Below are 23,321 nucleotides of genomic sequence, written 5' to 3'. Positions count from 1 at the left end.
AATGATCGATAAAGATGGATCGAAACTAGGATACAATGGATGTAAGCAAGAAATGATCATTTTTAGCAAAAATTAAAATTCATTCGCTCCAGTAAGTGGCAAGTTGGCCAATCAGAGAAATAAAGTGCATGATCGTATAATTGAAAGAAAATATTTAAAACCTAACTGAAACTACTCAATTTGATTCACACCTGTGTGGATGAACATTCCATCAACAATCACCGAGAAGCTAACTTGCATGCCTTTTTTGCACGTGATTCAGCCATAGCACCAATATATATCAATTCTGATGCAGGCTAACAGAATGTTAGCCTTGTATATATTTTGTTTTGTTCTCTCTTGTGCTCTTCTCTTGTTTTCTTTGTTTCTTATTTTGCCTTCTGCTGTAGCCTTGCTACCAACGCTGTAACTTTCCCGTCATCTTGACGGTCTTCTTCTAATATACAAAGACACACGTCTAGGCGTGTGTTCGAGAAAAAAAATATATCAATTCTGATGCAACAAAGTTTTTTTGCTTTCAAAAAGAAAGACAAGTTTTTCGATAGCAGGAGCACAGCTTAGCTCCCCATGTTCGTCACAGAATTTAATAGTCTTTAAACTATAGCAACACTGCAGAATGAGCTTCCAGCAGGATATTAGCATGCTCCCGATAACAAATATTATCACGCCAACGAAAGTACATAGGCAACAGAAACTACAACTAACAGCTGAGCAGAATACTCATCTCACACAGGCACAGCATGGAAGAAGACCACATGTGTTGGCATTGTCGCAGAGCCTCTCATGGTCTCCTCTTCAGGATTGCGCACCACCAACTCAGTTCATTTTCAGTAACAAGGCCGGGCCCAGAATCTCATCTAGCAACAGATGTAACTGGTGCAACACCTCACAGCGTCCCAAGCTCAGAGCCTTAATATGGGACGGGATATGTTCGAAAGACTCTCCTTAACAGCAGTCAACAGACTAACATCATTTTCTCCTTCCAAGTGAGCAGAATGTGCTTGACATTGCACTGCAGAATCTGATAATAATCAGAAAATCGAGTCAGTCTCAGTCACGGGAGTAAATGAATCTCTGTATCTCTGATGCTCGTAAATAGCAGGTTCACTCGGTCTCTTAATTTAGGAAAAGCATGAAAACACACATCATTTTCTCTTAACAAACTTAAAACGAGAGAACATGCACGTATGAGGAACTAGAAGCCATCTTAACAAAGGACAAATAGGAGTCAGATTTGAGTCCATGAGGACTTGAAACCCACGTGGTGGATACAAGGAAAATGGAAATTGCATAACCAGTTACTTGTTTCTATGATCAGTGCTACCAGTTATGGGTCATCTAGTTGCATACTTCTAGTCTAGTTGAAGAAGATACACATGAGCATGGAGAAAGGAACCACATTAATTAGATTTATATGCACAAATATGAAACAGGAAAACCTAACCTTGGAAGCAGCGACAATCACCTAATCCTTTCCAGAAGTCCTGTCCGTGTCAGTTCAACTGTAACATTCCTTATGTGGCTAATCTTCATTAGATCTTCGCTGCATTCATCTGAATCTCTATTTTGCAGGAGTTTCTCAACCAGCTCTTCTGACGTGTCTACCAGACGTAATTTCTCAAGTGCTCTAAGATGCTCAATACCATCAGGAAGGACCTTTAGCTCGGAACAGTATACGACCGATAGCATGACAAGGTTTTGCATCGCACTGTCCTCTATTCCAATTTGGTTGAGCTTTGCCGCACACCATATGCGTAGAAACCGAAGTTGTGGAAATGACCCTGCGTAAAAATCTAACCTCTTCCCTTCAAAAGCCTTAACTAGTTCAAGAGAGCGTAAACCATGTAACACACATAGACAGGAAAAACTTTCCTCATCAATATTGGAGAATACCAGGTGTAACCGAGTAAGGCTATTAAGGAGTGACCAAGAAGTGAAAAGTTGAGGCATCGATGTTTTGTCTAGCTGCCCTACTAAACCAAGCCAAGAAAGGGTTGGGGGTAAAGAAAGCCCTTCCAGCTGCAGCACATCACTCTTAGCTGCAGTGCCAATTTCAAGATGAACAAGATGGATCATTTTGGCGATAGCATTGCCCAGATCAGTAGAGTTTTCACTCTGCACGTTGCATACATCGAATGTTCTTAGCTCTATTAGAGCTCCAACTTCGTGCAGAAACTCTGGAGTGGCTTTGACGCACTGAAGAGCCTGTAGTCCTGCCAAGTGCTGGATGCCATTAGGCACCTTAACTCCACCACTGAAATTTTCTAATGCCTCCAATGCACCAGTAGCAGTGTGGGCGTACAGATATCTCAACTTCTGGAGTTTTACGACATTGTTTGGTAAATACGTCAGCTTAGTATCGGAAGCATCCAAGACTTCCAAGTTTTGTAACCTCCCCACTGCTTCAGGCAGGCTTTCGATATCGGTACATCTAAGGCCCAAATAACGGAGATTAAACAAATCGAATACCTCATTGGGCAGCATTTTGATATTGGTACCTTGCAGATCCAACGTCGACAACAAGTTCGAAGATGTCAGGATAGGCTTCAGAAAATCAACATTGATATACCTCTCAAAAACATGGAGCGCACGGAGATGTGTTGCACCAGATCGGCTCAGTTGTTCAAAGTTTTTAACATGTATTGATAGGCGGCGTGTGCCAGCAGCAGAGCCATTATACACGTCACCAAAACATTCCTCCTTTGCTTTGTTGAGGGCAAGAAGGCGTATGATATCATGCATCCGGCAGTGTTTCAGTCGTCCAGCATGATTCCTCCGAACTACCTGTAATAAGCTTCGGTTCACAAGCTCCATTAAGTATCCCTCTGCCACTTCCTCCAGTGTTCTGTTCTCCTTTTCCCTGATAAATCCCGCGGCAATCCACTGCCTCAGTATCGTCCTCCTTTTTAGTACATAATCTTCTGGGAATAATGCGCAGTGTAAGAAACAATTCTTCAAACCGTATGGAAGGTCCTCCAAGCTGACCTTTAGAACCATATGAGCATCAGGGATCACATCTGTCACCAACTGCAAATCCAAACCCATGTACACATTCTCCCATTCGGCAGAAGTTGGGGGTTTGCAGGAGAGTAGGCGGCCAATACATGCAAGAGCGATGGGCAAGCCTTGACACTTTGCTATGAACATCAAAGCCAAATTCTGCAACTCCAATGGGCACTCTTTATCATCATCATTCCAGAAAGCCCCTTTGCAGAACAACAACCAGGAGTGATGTGCTTGTAGTGGTTCCAAGTGAATTGCAGACTCCCTAGTTGCCAACAGTGACACTTCATGCTTTCTTGATGTGATAACAAATCGCCCAGTACAATTAGAAGTTGGAAAGATATTTTTTATCTCCGACCAACAGCGCGCAGTCCAGACATCATCCAGGACCAAGATGTACTTTTTACCTTGAAGGTAGTTGTGGATGGACTCTGCTAGGCCTCTCATCTCATTGTTTGCGGCATTGACTGTGATGCCGAACTCGGTGGCGATCTTCTTCAGCAGATCTTCGATGCGGTAACTCTCCGACACAGTTACCCAGGCTGCGGCGTCAAAATCCACTTTCACGGTACTGTACACATGAGCAACCAGAGTGGTTTTACCAACACCAGGCATCCCCCACACCGTGGTGACTTTGCTGCTCCTCTGCTCTGAATCATCACCACCACCGCCGCCACCGCCACCGGTCAGCCATCGTATCAGCATATCCCTGTTCTCCTCGACCCCCACAAGGTCCTCATCCCTGGTGAAGTGCAAAGCTTGACCTTGATTCATTGATCTGATGGCAGAAGTAAATCTGTCGATTCCTGCAATGACGGTGTAATCCTTCTTCCTCTGCTTGGCATCCTGCAGCTTGTCTTCGACTTTTTGGAGCTTGGACGCCATGCGGCGCCAGGTCTTAATGTGCTTGAGCCTGTTCTTCATTTTGGCGGCATACCCTCCATGCTTGACCTCCTCCAGCTTGTAGGTGAACTCGTCGACGACATCCTCAATCTGGAAGGCAAGGCCCCTGATCTCACGGACGAAGATGGTTGTGGTCCTGTCGGTGTCCTTGAACCGCTCTGCCTCCTGCAGGTATGCCTGCATGCTCTCCAACTCTGCCTTGGCCATGCGGATCTTGCCGAAGAGGACCCTCAGGGTGGATGCTTCCTTGAACAGCAGTGACCCGCCAAAGGTTGCCGCCTCTTTCACTAGCGCCGCGCCGAGCTTGACCACCAGCTGCCCGACAACAGCCTCTGCCATGGTTGTTGAGGCTCAAGTCAAAAGATTCTCTTCCAAGTCTTTCTTTCTCCTCTTCCAAGCTGAGACAGGCCTTGACTGTTGCTCACCTGAAGGTTCACGCATGCATCCATCACTTGTCCATTCATACATGCAACCATTTGCATTCGGAGGATAGATCATGCTACAACGTCAAGCTAAGTTGAGCAAACAAAATCATCTCCAAGGCATGCTAAATATAACGAGATGTAAAAACATTCTTGACCTCTAGCAATCAACACCCTGCAACTCAGCAAACAACACCTTCTGCTTTAACGTTGCAGACAATGACCATCTTGTACGCATGGTCCTGGAAACAAGACAAATCAGAGTAATACAAGTTCAGAAATTTAGAATATTGCAAGAGTTAGATGAAAATTCTAATAAGCTAACAAATATGTAACAAGTTCAAAAACAACAGACTATTGCACGGTTGTGGTGTGCTTTAACAGGAGAAAAAGCAAAGGATCCGAGGAGATGAGTTAACACAATAGTTTACCCTATTTTTTACAGAGACCAAATTGTAACCTAGTGAATCATTTAATTTACAAGGATCTGCAAGTCAAACTAATAAGCTGTACCTAAATGAAAGCAGGTGGATCAATATCAGAAGAGTCTATCCTGTACACATCGTCATCTCAGCTTTCCAAATTCTAGAAGGCATGTACAAACAATACAACTTAGATTGTGTGAAAAACTATCAAGTCTTGAGCACACTCTGTACATGAGAATGAAATATTTGAACATCAAGGTCGACCAAAAATTATCAGCAGTGCAGAACCATATCCCCATTGGGTAAACACTAACAGTTCGACAAATCAAGTTAAACCAACTACAAAAGCACCGTTTTATCAATCAATCATACTGACAGATATAGTTCCATTGTTGGATATTTTATAATGGCTAGAAAATGCACCTTATAATTAGCTCTTCACAAACCAAAATTATCATTCGGTAACACTAACAGTTCGACAAATGAAGTAAAATCAACTACAAAAGCAATGAGTTAACAAGGTTCTCTCTCTTGGGTCGAGTTGTAAGGTGGGGTGTTCGTCCTCTCAGTGACTTGTACATATAACCTTCTTTTCTATCAACTAGCACAGTGGCCCTCGCAAATGCGAGGGCAGCATCTGTAATTGGTTGAAATTATTCAGGAAATAAAAATATGGTTTTGTTGATATAACATTGTTTCCCATGAAGTGAATTGTTCTTAAAATTTAGCAAATATTTTGGTGAACTAAATATCAAGTATTCAAGTAGCAACTTCGGGGATCTGAAAGTATTAATTAGTAGTTTTTCTACGGAATAGGAATGAAACATGCACTTACGTTTATTTTTACACATCGAATAAAGAAACAAATAATAGTTCAAATATGTCTACCGTATAAAAGAAGCAATATCTGCCAAAATAATTCATAAGAATTAACTGTAAGCTTTTTAACACACCGTGGATACTAAATATGAAACATCTCAATCTGAAATTTGTGAGCTTAGCCATGTGAGTATCATTAAGCCAAAATATTTTGAATGTTTGACTTTTTGTGTCTTGTTAAGTCGAAATATCCCTTGATTGGAGGGACATTCTCATCCTTGCAAGAATATGTTGACCTAGCCCTTTTGTGTAATTGTGTAATTGTGCCGAGAATTTTTCTAGTGTGAGAGACGTTTCATCGATAGTGCGACTAATATCGTGTCTTCATTAATCTTAAAATTCCATGACTCAATGCCCCAAACTTTCTTAAGCGTTTGTATGTACTCAATCATACAAATAATGTACATAGTAGCCACCACTGAGTCATTAATTTTACAATTCCACGACTTCGAACATATGCAGGCGTTTTGTGTTTTTTTGTCACACGGCAATCAAATAAATTTGCCATTTATATGCACTAAATTATAGATTTTTTCGATAATTGCCTTGTGTTCTAGGTTTAGTCGTTAAACTTTATAAAGTTTGACGAAATATATGGAAGAAAATATAAAGATCTAAAATATAAATTTATTTCTATATGAATCATTATAAAATGTAGCTCATATTAGTATTACCGATATTGATATTTGTTGCTACATCTCGGTCGAACTTTACGAAATTTGACTTTAAGTAAACTCGAAACGCATGGTAAATAAAAATAGAGGAAGTATGTATTGCACTACGGTTAACATCGTCGTTACTTCATTAATTTTTGGTATTCGGATAATATTTTCATGTGTACTCAATTTTTCAAAAAATATATAGGTACTCTACGTTTTGGTAGTTACACCGAAACATTATATAATTTGATCAAATATATCAAAACATATAAATATCTAAAATTATAAATCATTGTTATAAGAAATATTTTAAAATGTATTTAATAAATTAATAAATCAGTTATGCATATCCTAGAATTTTAATATCCTTAGGCATCAATCTCTCTTCCACCACGTGCGGTTCAACAATTCTTTAAATGGAGCTAGGGGCTAGTCCCGTCTACGACGTTTCAGCCAATGGCAATCCCGCGTATGCGTCTCAGCCAATGTCTAGTACTCAGTCCCGTGTATGGCCTGGTCTAGAAAACGGACTAAAGTAATATATTGCTTTATTGAAGAAAAAAAAAGAGTACAGGGGTCCAAGACGTGATATTCGCACCATAAAGTGTGGCCAACATGTTACGTAACTACTAATGTTACGTAAAATCTCAGCCATTTATTTCAGATCTGACTAACATAATTAATTTAAATGATGTGGATCAACGTGGTGGCTCTATTAAATCCCTTTATTTTGCTTTTAGTATAGAAGATTGAAGAAAAAAAAGAGTACATGGGTCCAAGACGTGATATTCGCACCATAAAGTGTGGCCAACATGTTCGTAACTACTAATGTTACGTAAAATCTCAGTCATTTATTTCAGATCTGACTAACATAATTAATTTAAATGATGTGGATCAACGTGGTGGCTCTATTAAATCCCTTTATTTAGCTTTTAGTATAGAATAGATAGATAGAATAGATGCATCAAAACGCAATGCTTTTGTGTTTTTTGAAAAAAAAAAGGATATAGTTGCAATGTAGGGATATTTTTTCTGATACAAAGCCTGTTTGGCGCGTGGGAATTCACTAATCTAATGATATATTGGTAACTTCCTGTGGGTCCGCGCACCACTTCCTTATGTTCAGCTTAAAAGCCTTCCGGGTCGAATTTATATTAAGAAATAAGCAAAGATTAGAATATGCACCTTATAATTAGCTATCGGCATACCAAGATTAACCAAAGGACTCGATACTGACATTGGAGCTACCGCCCACGGAATCGAATTTGGGCTGTGCCGGAGTTGCTGCTGGCGCCTTCTCCCTGCTGCCCCTGCTTCTTTGGGCGGAACGCAGCCCCTTCAGGCTTCAGCCACGAGGCACCTCCATCGTGTTGTGATAAGGCGGCAGCGGAGTAGGGGCTAGATGGGGCGGCGGGGTGGGGAAGTGAGGCGGCGACGGAGTGGACCGGAGATGGAGGGGGCGGCGTAGTTGGAATGGGGATCAGGAGGAGAGAAGATGGAACACTTTTTTTTTTTTTTTTTTTTTTGACCTGGAGAAGATGGAACAATGGCGACGCAAAAGGCACATCCAAATTGTCTACGTCAGTTTGGCTCGCTAAAATGGTCCTTTTGTCCACGCGTCCATTTGGGTATGGTGCCTCCAGCGGCCTGATATATTTTTTTCCTACTTATTTTTTTCCTTTTTCATTAAATATAGTTCCAAATATTACACAAATTAATACATAATTGGGAATATGGTTTGACACAAACTAACACATAATTTGTAAACATGGTTTACACAAACTAATACATAGTTGAAATATTGCAAAATAAGGAATCCTAACTAGTGTTGGCTTCGCTGCAATCGTATGTTCGCTGCCAAGAAAGAATACTCTTACTCACTCTAAGTCACCCAAACTGAAAAATCTAGCTGGTAATAATATCCTTGTTGGTCCTTTCGATGACGAACATCCAAAAACCGCCACTAGCAGCTTCAATTGACCCGTGACCATATTCGCTGCAAAGAAAGAACACTCTGACAGTTCTAACTGTTGGTGTTCGAGCCGGACTCGCCGTGATAGGCTTCAATTGACAAGTGGTCATATTCGCTGCAAGAAAGAACACTCTGACAGTTCTAACTGTTGGTGTTCGAGACGGACTCGCCGTGATAGGGCCCGTGGCAGGATGTGTCATCGAACACCTTAACGATCATCTCACCATCCCCCCTCGTAGAGGAAGGTGAACTGGCAGCCGGGCTCGAGCGCCAGGTCGCGGGTGAACTTGTCCCACCCAGTGTGCAGGTACATCTTGCAATGCCCGTCGAACAAAACCTCGACTGGCCACCGACAGAAGTTGCAATTCTGAATTTATCACATTGAATCTATCATTAAACTCCTTTCCCAAGAGATCCAAAACAGCAAAAAAACATCAACACGATAATGATGCTCATTATTAATGCCGGTCTTTTGTCTTGGTTTCTTTGGGTTCACATAGTCATTCTCCATATCTATTGAGATGTCATGCTTCTCACAGAAACAAAAAGTTACCTTCTCCATAAGAGAACTCCACCCCTCATTTGTTCTAAGATTTTCTAGTTCCTGCTTGGTGGATTCCACATCGGAAATAGCATTCACAATGTCTTTGTCCTTTCTCTGTAAGGTTTTTGATAACCCATTTGTTAACGCTAATATCATCATCATCATATGTAAGAAAAATGCAGAATCAAAGGTTTGGAAATATTTGAGAAGACCATTTGCTTGACGCCTCTTGCCCGAATCTGAACCATCCTTCTCAACATATTCTAGTACGTTAACCGCCGAAGAGAACATCTTTGACAAACCCAACATGTTCTATAATGGGAATTCCATCTAGTGTCACCTGGTCTTTGAAGTGATAGCTCTTGATTTAGTCCTGTTCCTGTAGAGATCTATCCACAACCAATAGCTTTCCTCTTCAAAGTTGGTCTTTTCTCTTGCAAGATGCCCCCACAACATTCAGCAAAACTGATATCATATCAAAGAAATCTCCAACATCAAATATATTATTTGCAACAGCCACAACAACCAAGTTGAGTTTATGAGCAAAACAATGTATATAATATGTTGATTTGTTCTCACTCATAACTTTCGCTTGCAAACCATTAAACTCACCAGACATGTTACTCTTGGCCTCTAATTTTCTTTAGACTCAAACCAAGTTATGAAAATAAGAAATCTATGCAAGACTTGAGATGAGAAGCTGTTGTTTCCTCCACATGAACAACACCGACAAACTTTTCTTGGACCAGCCCACATTTATCAACATATCGGAGAACTACCGCCATTTGCTCTTTGTCAGAAACATCTCGACACTCATCTACCAATAAGCTGAACACACCACTGCCAATTTCTTCCATCATAGAACTCAACATTTCTTTTGCAAAGCACTCAACAATATCTTTCTGAATTTTTAGAGACAACAATTGATTATTGTCTGGAGCATTTTTGAATGCCTTAGCAACAACATCATTCTGCTTAATAGTGTAGTCCATCATCTCCTTATAATTTCCTTTCTTTTCAAAATCTTTTGATTCATTGTGGCCACAGAAAGATTGTCCTAGATGCAACAAGTATCGACAAACATTGATTGCAGCATTTAACCGGATGAGATGCTCATTCTTTTCAATTTGACTTTGTCTATGCAAATCTGCATGGATTGATTGATCTTTCTTTAGTAGATCATCGCAGTCCTTGAGTGCCCTGTTGTGAAAGCTATTGCGATCGCCGACATGAGTCACCAATCTCTCGGTCTTGTTCCAAGTGTTCCAACCTTTTATTACAAATGCATCATGTCCGTGATGGCTGTCTTTAACATTGTCCCTGAACAGATAACAACATAAGCAATAGGCTATGTCTTCCTTCTCGCTATACTCTATCCAGTTAGCATGCTGATCAAACCAATCAGGATTGAATCTTCTCTCTCTATTCTTATTCTTTTTCTTCCCGATCGTCCTATTTGGAAACTTGAAACCTCGAGGTTGGTAAGGTCCCCAAGTCAGATACTTTCTCCTGATCTCGTCACGTTGATTGGGATGATAATCTTCCATTCTCTTCCTTTTACCTAGATCCCGAGGAAGTTTGTCTAGATCAATCAGTTGAGGGACGGCAGAATTATGTCTTGGTCTTTTAGCTCTTGGTTGATTAGCAGCTGAACTCTCTGTTCTAGTGTTGTTTCCTGTGGTGTTAGTGTTGCTAGTGGAGCTATTACTTCTTGATGTCTTTATCAAATATTTCTCCATTATTTCCCTTGTTGCCTGCCAAATCATTGAAATATTAACAGTATAAGTTCATGCAAGAACTAGTAAGTCAAATATTTCTCCACTGAAATAGTAGGCAGATTGAATTGCATATATAATTCCAAAGTTGCATCGCATAGAAAATTCCCAAATCCTAGAAATTGGGTACGAGTAGTGTATACTAGTATCTCAAATTAGTGCTACAAAATTAAATTAAGACCACCGTACTAGCAAGGATTCTCTCTGATTTGACATAGAAAAGATCAAGACAAGCAGAATAAAAAGGATAAAAATGTAAAGCCCTAATGTTTATAGGTTGAGAATTTGAGATGATGGATTACCTACGCATATACTGCAGGCTGCACCGTCCGAACGCGGAGGCAGCACCGGCCTGGCCGGAGTGCCGGACGGCCGTACAGACGAAGGATTGAGGGAGTCAAGCGGTCTGCCGCCTGCCTGCTCTGCTCTTGTTCTCCAGGGAGGCAGAGACGAAGCCATTTAGTACTGGAACTAGGACAAATGTCCGTGCGTTGCCACGGGATAACAAAAAAATTACTACCAGTAAACAATTATTTCGGTCTATAAATGTGTGCAAAACATAAGTAATATGGTTCCCGTTCATATATGGATGAATATCGACTCTCTCTTTCTCCTGTTTTTCTCCTTTGTAAATTTGTAAATGTCATGTCTCGCGGCTTCTTCCACTCCACTTCTCCACCCCTTCATTTACCTTTGGTTTAGCTATGTCATCTTCACCCCCTTTATTTGCCCTTGGTTTAGCATTGCCATCGCTTTAAAAGTCTGTCATCTCACGTAGCCTGATGGAACATCAAATAGTGATGTCAAACTTTGACGTACTAACCAAATCTACGTTTTTAGTCGAGAAGGAAAATCAATAGGAAGTATACAGTAAAATTTGCACTTACTTTACCTTACTACATCATTAATAAAAGTGGGGAAAAGAAGGGTATTAACTATATGTTGCATAGGACAAATTTTTGGTAAACATTAACAAATGTAAAATCCTGAAATTGTGGAATGCAGGAGTGTTCCTGCAGAATCATTCGTAACAACCAACTAAAAAAATACTACTATCGAAAGTGTAGTTGAAAACATTTCTTTATTTTTATCCTTCGTATTTCGAAAACCGCCATCTGATCCCCAATCGATCAATCTTAGCCTCGCGCCGGCGGAGTCCCGTGCTTGCGCTAGCAGCCTCCCGCCAGTTGACTCCCACGATGCAGCCTCACGCCGTTGGGCGGCCTCCCGCCCTTGGACTAGGTGGCCTCTAGCGGGCGGGCTGGCGTTCTCACGCGCTCCGCCGCCGCGTTAGCTCGCCTCTTGTCGCCGCTGCTCGAGCTCTCCTCTTGCCGCCGCTGCTCAAGTTCACCTCTTGCTGCTACTGTTGGAGCTCGCCTCTCTCGCCGCCGCTAGAGCTCGCCTCCTCCTGCGCCCATGTGTCTGACTCAAGGAGGCCGGCGCCACCGGGCCAGCTTCACCTCCCACCCTGCCGGCCCCGACTACACCCTGCTCCCGGCTGGCATCCCTCTCGACATGATGCCATGGAGGCAAGCCCGATCGCCATCGCTTCCCCCGACGTAGCCCCTCCTATGTCTTGAGCTGGTAGGTTTGCATAACTTGTTAATTCACCTCATACTTCACCATAATCTGCATCACGGGATGACTTATGCGCATCAGTATAGCAGCACATGCTGAAGAGTTCAGAGTCTAATTTTGCAACTCAAGAACGTGTTAATTCTGTCAATAAGAACACCTTGATTATCTTGCCCCCACCTAGATTGTGTCAAAATAAGAACAAGCCAGATTATATGCCTCCTGAAAGGTTATGCATTTGTGAAAGATAACAATAACTTCCTACTCCCATTTGCAAGGATAAGTTGATACTATACCACATTCCCATTTGCAAGTTAAGAGGGATTAGGTTTCTTGTATTGTCGGAAAAAAGTGGTTTGCTGGCATTAGTTTATTAGTGCAGTCGGTCGGATTATTGGGATCTCATAAGGAAAGAAAGACATCAGTGACATCACGAAAGAAAGATCTCAGTTTCTTTTATGATTAGAAAGTAGAAGTAGTAACAACAATCTAAGTAGTTAATACTATTGGTCGGTATGTAGCTAAGTTTCAGAGATGTGGACTTTGCCTGAAGTTATTGTCTCCCCTAAACGTGGAAGAGACAAATAGCATGTGGTATAGTGTACTGGTATCACCAAAATGAAGTGAAATGGCAGTACATTTTACTCCCCTAGCCGTGGCAGAGACAAATAGCATCGAGTATTTTGTAAGGAACAAATCTACCTGGCAGATGCAAAATGGAGTACAATACTTGTTATTTAGCTAATGCCATATATGCCATGTACACTTACCAAAATTCCATATTGCCAAAATGCATTTGGTCTTGTCTGACCATGGATACCAGGCTTGATTCCTTGCACATTCTTGATCTACCCAAGCATGGAGTACTAAAGGGCCTCCTTTCTCTGTCAGCATCTTGCAAAGTGAGGATAGTTTAAGTATACAATACTATCCAGATCTTAATAGTGGCAAAAATAAGGAGATGTCATCATTATACAATATGCAAAGTGAGGATTGTTTTGCACTTTTGGTGCTGTATATTCTGCATTTGTTTGTAGTATGACATATAGCGCATTTGTTTCACCGGAAGTTGCAGGCAGTTGGATTCATATAACCAGGAAGATATCTTAAATTATATGACACGCCTAAAAACGAAATAAAGGAAGATTAGAAAAGGAAGTATTAAAAAATATATACCTCATACCCTCTGTCTACAGGAAAGCCATGGAAAGCTGAACCACAGTAGTGTTACTCTTAATTAATAAAACATGAGACTCGGCCATGATTTGAACAAACGAAGTTTAAAATATTAAATAACTAAATCAAACTTCCATAGTCAAAAGAACCACATTATCTATTAGATGGTGGGAAATTTTGCACTGATCTAAAATGTCTACTTGAACATGCCATAAAGCTACATAAAAACAATACATGTAGCATCATAACTATTAAGAAGACACATAAGAAAATGATGATGCACCTTGTTGAGTAAAAATAATTTTAGAGAGATAAATTAAAATCCATGAGGTAAATATGAATAAGAAAACTATTATGTTTATATTTATATTCTGGCATGACTTGCAAATTTTGGGAAGCCGGACATACTCGCTCGACTTGTTATAGTTCATTTGGAGCTAAAATAAGCCAAATTAATCAACTTGTTTCTCCATCCAGGCTCCCTACTTACCTCCATGAGAGACCAAAGAATTTCTTCGACAATAGAAGTAAGGCACACTACGTTGATGTTTACAAATATAAATTAGAATCCACATGGTATAACAAGCAAATTAGGTAATGAATGAATAAAGAGTGGAAGCAATCTTCCGAGTTCGATTCTCTCGCTTAGTACTAATGAGATCTCACCCGATGAATCCATCAGTACACATAAGTGGATATTCTGACGCCCCTCAACACATGAACTCAGTCCCATGGAGTAGCCCTATCAGACCACCCTGCAGCACCAACCAAAATGTTCCCATATTAAAGCACGCTGGTTATCTTAGTGAAACAAATAGATGCTAATGTGCATGAACATCCTCTCTAAATAAATATGCATGAAGAGGATGCCATTACCTGAATCATGTCATCCACCTCCGCCCCCAGCTTATCACACTTATGTGCAATGGGTATGACTGAACGGATGTTTAGAGACAAAGAAAAAGCGTGTTAACAATGCAAAGTAGCAATTGTAGTGGCTGATTTTCAGAGAACTGTATACTGAACAGATGACTGAATTTTGGGAAACAACAACTGTATTGTTCATGTACCTGGGTGTACTTTTGATCTTTTGCTGCTGCAGCCACATCCTATCCTTGGTTGTCTTGGAGAGATGACAAATGTGCTTGTGTATGAGGAGCTCCTTGCTGACGGTTCCACTGAGCTATATTCGGTTCCTATGCAATCAAATGACAATGCTGTCAGCATCTGCTTCTAAATAATCTTATGACAGAAAATAAAAGATATGGTTCTATGTTACGACTGCATCGATCACCGGTCATCCAAGCAGCAAAGTGCTCATTCCAAAAAGAAAATGATGCACACATGACTGGTGAATGTGAATCAATTGGGGAATGGCTGGAGCTGAGAATGTTATGGTATAGCGAACTCCTCCCAGATCCGGCACCACACAATAGGATTCCACCACTCCATCACGACATACCTTGGGGACGAATAAGCCGCCTCGCCATGGCAGTCCACCATCAGCTCGAGGCCAAACCGCTCTTCCACCGTGTCGTCTCCGCGCTTGGTGGTCCAGTGGCGGACATGCATCTGCACGAGTTGCTCATAAAAAATAAGGGCATGGCGGCCTTGATCTTCCGATTCCGCCAAACTTTGTTGTCGCTTGCGGCCGCGGCTAGGTACTGGAGCGGCTCGAGCGATGAACTGATTCATTGCCGTTGGAGGGGATCCCGCCTCATATAAGGAGCTAGGGAGGCAAGAGATCATGCGTTTTTGGAAAGTGCAAATCAGTAATCATGCTCGAGCGAGATTTGGAAAGGGCAAAAATTACTCAGACCAAGATCTACGGAGAAGGAATTTATGAGGAGCATCAAGGAATCGCTGATTTTGGAGAAGAGAAAGGGAGTCGAAGGACGACGGACGGATGACCCAAAGGACGACGAAACGTATTGGTAGAATAAGGAACCAGTTTAGTCTTTTTAAGTAGTAGAGATAGAGATTCCGCCTCGGAGAGATGAAACAACGGACTGCCTAATTAACTCGATCGAGTCATCGAGAAGGTCAGGATACTCCTCGAGCCGCCGCCGCCGGACACAATGTAGAATGGGCTGTAGCATGAGAAAACGTGAGAAAAATTTGTTAATGGGCTTTAATAAAGAAGGCTGACCGAATGGACTGGGGGCGATGGTACTGGGCTGACCGGAGGCAGTGCCTCATCGTAGCAGCGATTTACACAGAAATAACCCAAAACTGAAAGAAAAGCACAGACTGATCCTCTGGCGAAACTATTTCACGAATCTAACCCTTTTGTGTGGCGCCCCTCTCAAGGGCGCCACACGTGCTCATGTGGCGCCTCTAGCTCTGGCGCCACACACCCATCCGACGTGGCCCGTCGACGCTGAGCCGGTGACCCCGATCCGACGTGGCAGCACGAGTGGCGCCGCTCCGGCCGGCGCCACACTTTGAAAGTGTGGCGCCCCCGGGAAGGGCGCCACACATTGACTTAAGTTTGGGCGCCGCGCGCGCCCAGCCCGACCCTCTTCTTTCTTTCTTCCTCTGTTCCTCTTCTCTCCTCCAAAGGCGCCCGGTTTTCTCTCCCCCTCTCTCCCCCCCACCAAATCAACCACCAAATCGTCAGATCTGTCCGTGGAGATCGTTCCCAACTCGTTGCTTGAGGTAATCTCCTCCGTTTCCCCTCTTTTCATCCATTGATTTTGTGTATTTGCTCCAATCTATATGTGAAACCCTAGATGTGGATTTGGTTGATTTGAGGGTGGAGATGGATTTGGTTGGATGTTAGGGTTGTTGAAGTAGAAGAAATGGTAGTGTGCTAGTTTGTATGGGTAGATTATGTTGATTATGGTATCTAATGAACACATGTGTGTATGTGTTGTTCCCATTATGCTAGGGGGATGGAAAGAATTGTTCATGTTCATCATGTGGACAAGGATGCTTACTTGAAGGGAAACATAGAGCCGGACCCGGAAGAGGTTGACTTGGTGTTTGACGTTAGCCCTAGCTTTGCGGAGGTGGTAGCACAAGTTAGGGTTGAGTTGAATTGGAATGAGCCAAATGATGGTATTGAGCTAGAGGGAAGGCATAATGTGGGGTTTGGAATGCACACCCGTTGGAAGATAATGCGTATCAACTCCGAGCAACGTTGGTCCATTTACAAGGAGACGGTGGCCGGGTCACAAGATAAGGCTTTGGAGTTGTTTGCAACCAAGACGGTTGAGGCTCGTATCGAGCTTGACCTTAACCGGCCCTCCTCCCCGTTCGAGAGAGGACTCCTCCACCCATGAGCCAAGAAGAGGCCACCCAATCTCCCATTGTCCAATCTCCCATTGCCCAACAACCTCCGTTGGATAATGAGTATGATGAGCACGAAGATGGTGATGATTGTTTCGAGATGAATGGCAACAATGTGGGTGATTTGGATAAATATTGGACGCAAGAGGAGATGGACCACTCCATTCCTTATTCCGGATGCTATGCGTCGGACTCGGATGATGATGGACCCGAAGAGGAGGTTGACGAGGATGGCTTCACGGCTAAGGAAGCCGAAAGAGCCGAGATCTTCAAGAAGGTAACCGGACGGGATATCCGGGTACCATTGTTCCGTGATGTTAGTCTTGCGGATGGAGCCGTGGTTGATGGTGGTAAAAGTTTACTTCTTGGAGCTAGGCCACTATCCAAGAGAGATGTGGATGGTAGGACGGCTATGATCTCTAAAGGGCTAACGTTTGATACATTCTTGGAATTGAAGATATGGTTGAAGGAGTTCTCCATTAAGCATCATCGCCCTTACATCGTTGTTCACTCGGACTTGAAGAAGCGGTACACGCTAAAATGTGTGGATAAAATGTGCCCATGGGTTGTCCGTGCACGACCTTTCAAAAAATGGCCCTCTTGGCACATAACAAGTTGTGTAGCCACTCACATGTGCCGGGGACCGAAGCTTGGTGCCCATGGGTTGCTCGTATTTAACTCAAAGTGGGCAAGAGCTTATGATGAGGATGGGAGGAGATATGGCCAAATGACAAGCAACATGGCCGAGTGCTTCAACAATGTTTTGAAGGGTGTCCGTGCATTGCCCGTGACGGCAATCATTCAATACACATTCGAGAAGTTGAATGTCTATTTCCGAACTACACCGATGAAACGGAGAAGGAAATTGCTTTGAATGCCGAGTTCCCAAAGAAGGTTCAAGAGTTCATGGATTTTCAGGCGAGGAAGGCCGACTCCCAAACGGCTACATGTTATGATAATGTTGATCGGGTTTACCAAGTGAATGAGCCGGGAGGCACCACACAAGGTGGTGTCCAACACGGAGGCCGGGCTTTCCGTGTGTCCCTAAAGACATGTGAATGCACATGTAGGAGGCCCTCTTTGCTTCATTTGGCTTGCTCCCACTTGCTAACAGCGGCACGCACTAGACGTGTCGACTACAATAACCCGCTCACCGTTCGGGAGTCCGAGTTCTCAATCGAAGCCACAAAGAGGACATGGGCTCCAAGGTTTTGTCCTTACTTGGATCAATCACAATGGCCGGAGTATCATGGAGTGCAAGTTTGGCCAGATCCGGAATGGACGGTTGTGAAACGTGGAAGAAGAAAGACAAAGAGGTATCACGGAGATATGGATAGATGGGGTCATTCCGGAAACAGGTTATTCCAAGAAGCTCGCGAGCCAACTAATTGTGGATCCTGCAATAGTAAGGGCCACAATAAAAGGAAGTGCACATCCGGCAAAAAATCAAAGGGCAATGATGCTAGCACAAGTCAAGCATCAAGTAGCCAACAAGCTTCAAATCAACCTCCAAGCCAACAAACCCCAAGCCAACAAGCTCCAAGCCAACAAGCTCCAAGCCAACCGCTGACAAGGGATCAACTTGTCAATGCCTACGGGTTATAGGCTAGGGTTTAGTTAGAAGTAGAGGGCAAGTAGATCTCGAAGGTTTCAGCCGAAAAGTACTCGACGATTAAGAAAACTAGGGTTTGTGAACAATGATTCGATGATCTCCTCGTCCCTCGACTCCCCCTTTATATAAGAGGTGGAGCCGAGGGTTTCGTTTTGTACAAGTTACGTAGTTCGGGACGGTTTCTAACTCATCCCGCCGGATTACAAACAACACTTCCTATTACAACTCTACTTTCCTTAATATATCTTGGGCTCTCGAACCTTCTTATTCTTCGGGTAGTGGGCCTTCATTAAACCCCGGGTACTATCTTTGGCAGGCCCATTTGGGATGCCTATGTCGATAGCCCCGAGATTTTGCTTGAATCGTAGAGTCGGGGAAAATCTCCATCGTTTATTTTTATTCGACAATTTAAACTTTTCTATATTTCTTTATATAAATTTCTATATTGTACGGGGATATTGGTAGTTGGGGCTAGTTCATCCGACGGATCAGGTACTAGTTAACCGCTCTAGTGGCAATCCGCAAAAACCTACTTCAAGATCACGTCCCCGGACATGATCTCGGGATACCGGTGCAAACTTCGACGAGTGCCGCTTAAGGTCTTACCATTCTGTCGAGTCCCGAGTCAAATTTATCGAGTACCTAACGCGTCCGTTAGGATTTTTCTTCGTATCTCGCCGATACGGATAAAAGTAGCGAGAGCGCAGCTCTTTGGCGATGCCACGCCCAGCAGAACGGATCCGGGGTCTTACCTTCGCAAATTTGCGGCATTCGAAATTGATCGCAACTTTGGCGTTCCGAGAATATATTGTCGAGTGCTTTTCCGGCTGTTGGAATGACACATTTTATCGAGTCAAATATGACTTATATTAATCTCCCGATGGGAGTATATGTAGAGTTAATTATAACTCGAAATATACTCTCTTGCTTTCCTATCTTTCTTTCTTTTCCTTTTTAAATTTCATCGGGCACGCGAACAGCGTTCCCGATGGGAGTAGCCCCCGAGGCTACAGCCAAGAACTTGTGCTTGGTTGTAGGCTCAACATTTTAGTCCACCTTGTCGCTATGTTGCCATTATTTCCCGATATTCTCTCTTTTCTTTCTTCTTTTTTTTATCTCTCGGGTGCGCGAACAGCGCTCCCGATGGGAGTAGCCCCCGAGGCTACAGCCAAGAACTTGTGCTTGGTTGTAGGCTCCCGCAATTTCTATATTGCCATAGTCGAAATTTTACTTTTATCGAAGTAGCCCCGAGCATTTGGGCAAAAACTTGTTTCTGACCAAAAGCTCCCGAAGTATTCAAATAACTTCTCTGTCGCCATTCTCCTTTTATTTTTCTTGTCGACATACTTTCCTTTGTCAAATTCACTTCAGCTCTATTAATAGTCGGGATTTTTCTGCCTTGTGGGTCCATTGTTCCCACCACGTTGACACGTCGTGCAAGTGGGGGACACACATCCTCCGCTTTTCCTGGCGCACGTACGGTAACGCCTGTGCTGTTCCACTTCAGTAAAAATACCTTTTTACCCTCTTATCTACTGGATCTTTTTTCACCACATGATTTCTTCATCCAACGGTTCATTACTTCTCCCGAAGCCTATATAAACCTTTCTTCAACCTCGGTCCACTCCTTCGCTTGCGCCGCACATCTGTTCCCCTCGCAAAAACTTCCCTTGCGCCCAACTCCGTGTGATCTTCCGCACGCACGAGCATTGCTTTTTCCAGATGCTGTTGATGCCACCGCGCACGCGACTCACTCGCCACGGTACTCCGGAATCCAAGATGGCCGCCGAAGATCTTGAGTGGGAGAGATCTAAAATCTCCAACCAAGACGTCAACATGCCGAAGAGGCTTGGCTTGATGAAGAAAGAAGACGCCATTCGCTTTCCCAGCGAAGAAAGCTACCCCAACCCTCCAATGGAGTACCGGGTTAGTTTCGTTGATCATCTCATCCGCGGCCTTTCGACCCCAATTCACGATTTCCTCCGCGGCCTTCTCTTTGTCTATGGGATTCAGCTGCACCAGCTGACCCCCAATTCCATCCTTCATATTTCTATTTTCATCACCCTGTGCGAATGCTTCCTTGGAATCACTCCAAATTGGGTTCTTTGGAAACGCATTTTCTGCCTCCGCCGCAATGGCTCCCACAACGCCACTTATAACATAGGTGGTGTTGTTATTTGTGTCCGAACTGACGTTGATTACTTCGACGTCAAATTTCCCGATTCTCGTCCAAGGATGGCGCAAAAGGTGGCTCTACATACACGAAGAAAGTGCCAACTCCGTAGAGCACAACATAGTCCCTTTTGACGGAAGTGCCAAAATTCAACGCCGCCGCTCTCGGGATGCTCGAAGCTTCCGAAGAAGAGAAAAGGCGACAGAAGCGCTTATGTCTCGTATTCATGAACTTCAAAATACTCGAGGCAAAGAGCTTTCTGGTGTTCAAATCACTGCCTACTTTCTTCGGATTAGAGTGCAGCCTCTTCAGGCTCGCAAAAATCCCCTTTGGACGTATGCTGGTGAAAATGACGCCAATAGGTTGTCGAAAGATCTTGCTCGTGAAGGACTTGGAAAAGCTTATTCGAAGAATTTCCTCGCGGAGCAAGAGGGATCCTATTCCTTCCTCTTGCCGCGTGGAACCATACAGCTCCACCAATCCTCTCCCCAAGGTATTTTGTCTTCTCGAATTTTTATCTTGTTCCGAACTTTTCCTGCATCTCATTGTTTTGATATCTCTCTAATATTTCTTTTGTCGTTATATTTCTGCAGAACCATCGTTGCGAGGACGTCAGCTTCATCGTTGCTCAATCTACTGATGTGGTTTACCTCGCATCCATCAAATAGCTTCTCGAGTTCATTTTACACCTCCTTGTACGCTACCATGCTATCATTGACTGCATCACATTGGTTCATAACTTGCTGGGCCACCAATTGTGAGTCGCCAAAGATTTTTAATCGAGTTGCGCCGCATGCTTTCGCCATCTTCATCCCGTGTATGAGGGCTTCATATTCTGCTTCATTGTTGGATGCGTTAGGGAACGTCATCCGAAGGATGTACTTCAATTTGTCGCCTTCAGGTGATATAAGTACTACTCTGCGCCAGCTCCTTCTATTCTCTTGGACCCGTCGAAATTCATGGTCCAGGTTCTTGACAAGTCTGGGGGTCCTGTGTTTTGCAGTTCCATCCACTCTGCGATGAAGTCTGGCAAAACTTGCGACTTGATTGCTTTTCTTTTTTCATACGTGATGTCCCGAGGGGAAAGTTCTATTCCCCAAAGGGAGACACGACCGTAGCTTCCGGATTGTTCAGTATATTTGACAGAGGAGCCTCATTGACCACTATGATCGGGTGTGCCGAAAAATAGTGGCGCAATTTTCGTGCTGTTGTGAACACTCCGTATGCTAGCTTTTGGTACTGAGGGTACCTTTGTTTTGACGGTGATAAAACTTCGCTGACGAAGTAAACTGGCCTCTGTACTCCGTGGAGTTTTCCTTCTTCTTCTCTTTCGACAACTAGCGCCGTGCTCACCACTTGGGGCGTGGCTGCGATATATAACAGGAGAGGTTCCTTTTCCTTCGGCGCCACCAAAATTGGTGGTGTCGAGATTTTGCGCTTCAAATCTTCGAAGGCTCTGTCGGCTTCTTCGTTCCACTCGGAATTTGTCTCCTTGCTTTATCAAAGCATAGAATGGTAACGCTTTTTCCCCTAGCCCGGCGACGAATCCGCTCAAAGTTGCGACTCGCCCGGTTAGTTGTTGTATCTCTTTCAACTTTGTTGGCTTTCTCATTGTTACAATAGCTTGTATTTTATCGGGATTTGCTTCAATCCCTCTTGCTGAGACTAGAAACCCCAAGAGTTCTCCTGCTGGGACGCCAAAGGAACACTTTGTCGGGTTCAACTTCAGGCAGAATTTGTTGAGGTTGTCGAACGTTTCCTTGAGGTCCTCGATCAGTGTTGTCCCCTCTTTTGATGTTATGACGACGTCGTCGATGTATACTTGCACGTTTTTCCCAATCTGTGTCGCCAAACACTTCTGCATCATCCTCTGATATGTTGCTCCCGCGTTTTTAGACCAAAGGGCATTGTTCGTAACAAAACACGCCATAAGGTGTAATGAACGCGGTCTTTACTTCATCTTCTTCTTTCAACCTGATCTGGTTATAACCGTAATACGCGTCCGGGAAGGAAAGACGTTCGCATCCAGCCGTGGAGTCGATAATTTGATCGATCCTCGGGAGGGGAAAGTGATCCTTTGGACAATGTTTATTGAGACACGTAAAGTCGACGCACATGCGAAGGACCTTAGTGTTTTTCTTTGGCACCATCACGAGGATTTGCTACCCATGTGGCTTCCGTGAATATCTCTTTGATAAAACCAGCTTCTTGTAGTCGATTGATTTCGACGAAGCATAGCTTTGCGGTTTGGTTCCGAAAAACGCCGCAAAGGTTGTTTGATTGGTCTCGCTGATGGATCCAAATTTAGGTGGTGCTCGGCAAGTTCCCCGGGTACTCCCGGCATGTCAGCTGGACACCATGCGAAGATTTTCCAGTTCTCACGGAGGAACTCGACGAGCGCGCTTTCCTATGCGATATCCATGTTGTTTGCGATAGATGTCGTCTTTTTCGGGTCCGTCGGGTGAATCCGCACCTCCTTAGAATTTTTCTCTCGTATTGAAAGTTGATTCTTTATTTGGCCTTCCAACGTCCGGCGATACGTCGTAATCGATCATACTTTTGACGCCAAATACTCAGCCTTGCATCCCGAAAGTTTCGATAATCGATGAAAATCCTTGTCGCACTTATCGGCTAAGGCGAAGCTTCCTTTGATCGTGATTGGTCCCTTTGGTCCGGGCAATCTCCACAACGGTATGTATAGTGTGGTACAGCCATAAACCTAGCATATCGTCGGTCGTCCCAACGGAGCGTGGTACCTGCGATGGAAAATCCACGACTTCAAACTCCGGTTCTCGATTCTATAATTTTCTCTCGGTTCCAAACCGAACGTCGAGGTTGATCTTCCCCAATGGGTAACTTGGTTTCTCCGGTGTGATGCCGTGGAACCTTGTGTACGTTGGCTTCAAGTTTGC

At 43.5% G+C, this 23,321-nt stretch overlaps 1 protein-coding gene across 5 annotated transcripts; it reads right to left on the bottom strand.

The window, feature by feature from the left end:
* Positions 1 to 579: 579 nt before the first annotated feature.
* LOC124665233 (disease resistance protein RPM1-like) lies at positions 580 to 7,780 on the bottom strand. Of its 5 annotated transcripts, none has more exons than XM_047202655.1 (4): positions 7,477 to 7,780; positions 4,842 to 4,913; positions 1,445 to 4,570; positions 580 to 1,021 (listed from the first exon to the last, which is right to left on the bottom strand). In XM_047202655.1, the coding sequence occupies exon 3, from the start codon at positions 4,243 to 4,245 to the stop codon at positions 1,462 to 1,464; it is 2,784 nt and encodes a 927-aa protein (XP_047058611.1). In that variant the 5' UTR covers positions 4,246 to 4,570; positions 4,842 to 4,913; positions 7,477 to 7,780; the 3' UTR covers positions 580 to 1,021; positions 1,445 to 1,461. The 5 variants fall into 5 exon arrangements, with proteins under 5 accessions (XP_047058611.1, XP_047058613.1, XP_047058609.1 ...); XM_047202657.1 differs by having other exon boundaries at positions 7,529 to 7,780; XM_047202653.1 differs by lacking the exon at positions 4,842 to 4,913.
* Between the last annotated feature and the right edge of the window lie 15,541 nt (positions 7,781 to 23,321).

The sequence above is a fragment of the Lolium rigidum genome, chromosome 6, assembly GCF_022539505.1.
Source record: "Lolium rigidum isolate FL_2022 chromosome 6, APGP_CSIRO_Lrig_0.1, whole genome shotgun sequence".
Classification (NCBI taxonomy): Eukaryota; Viridiplantae; Streptophyta; class Magnoliopsida; order Poales; family Poaceae; genus Lolium; species Lolium rigidum.
This window is presented reverse-complemented; position numbering and strand designations above follow the sequence as displayed.

Bases quoted from the DNA above. Each gene is read 5' to 3' on its own strand.
- LOC124665233 (XM_047202655.1), bottom strand. From the start codon at position 4,245: ATGGCAGAGGCTGTTGTCGGGCAGCTGGTGGTCAAGCTCGGCGCGGCG.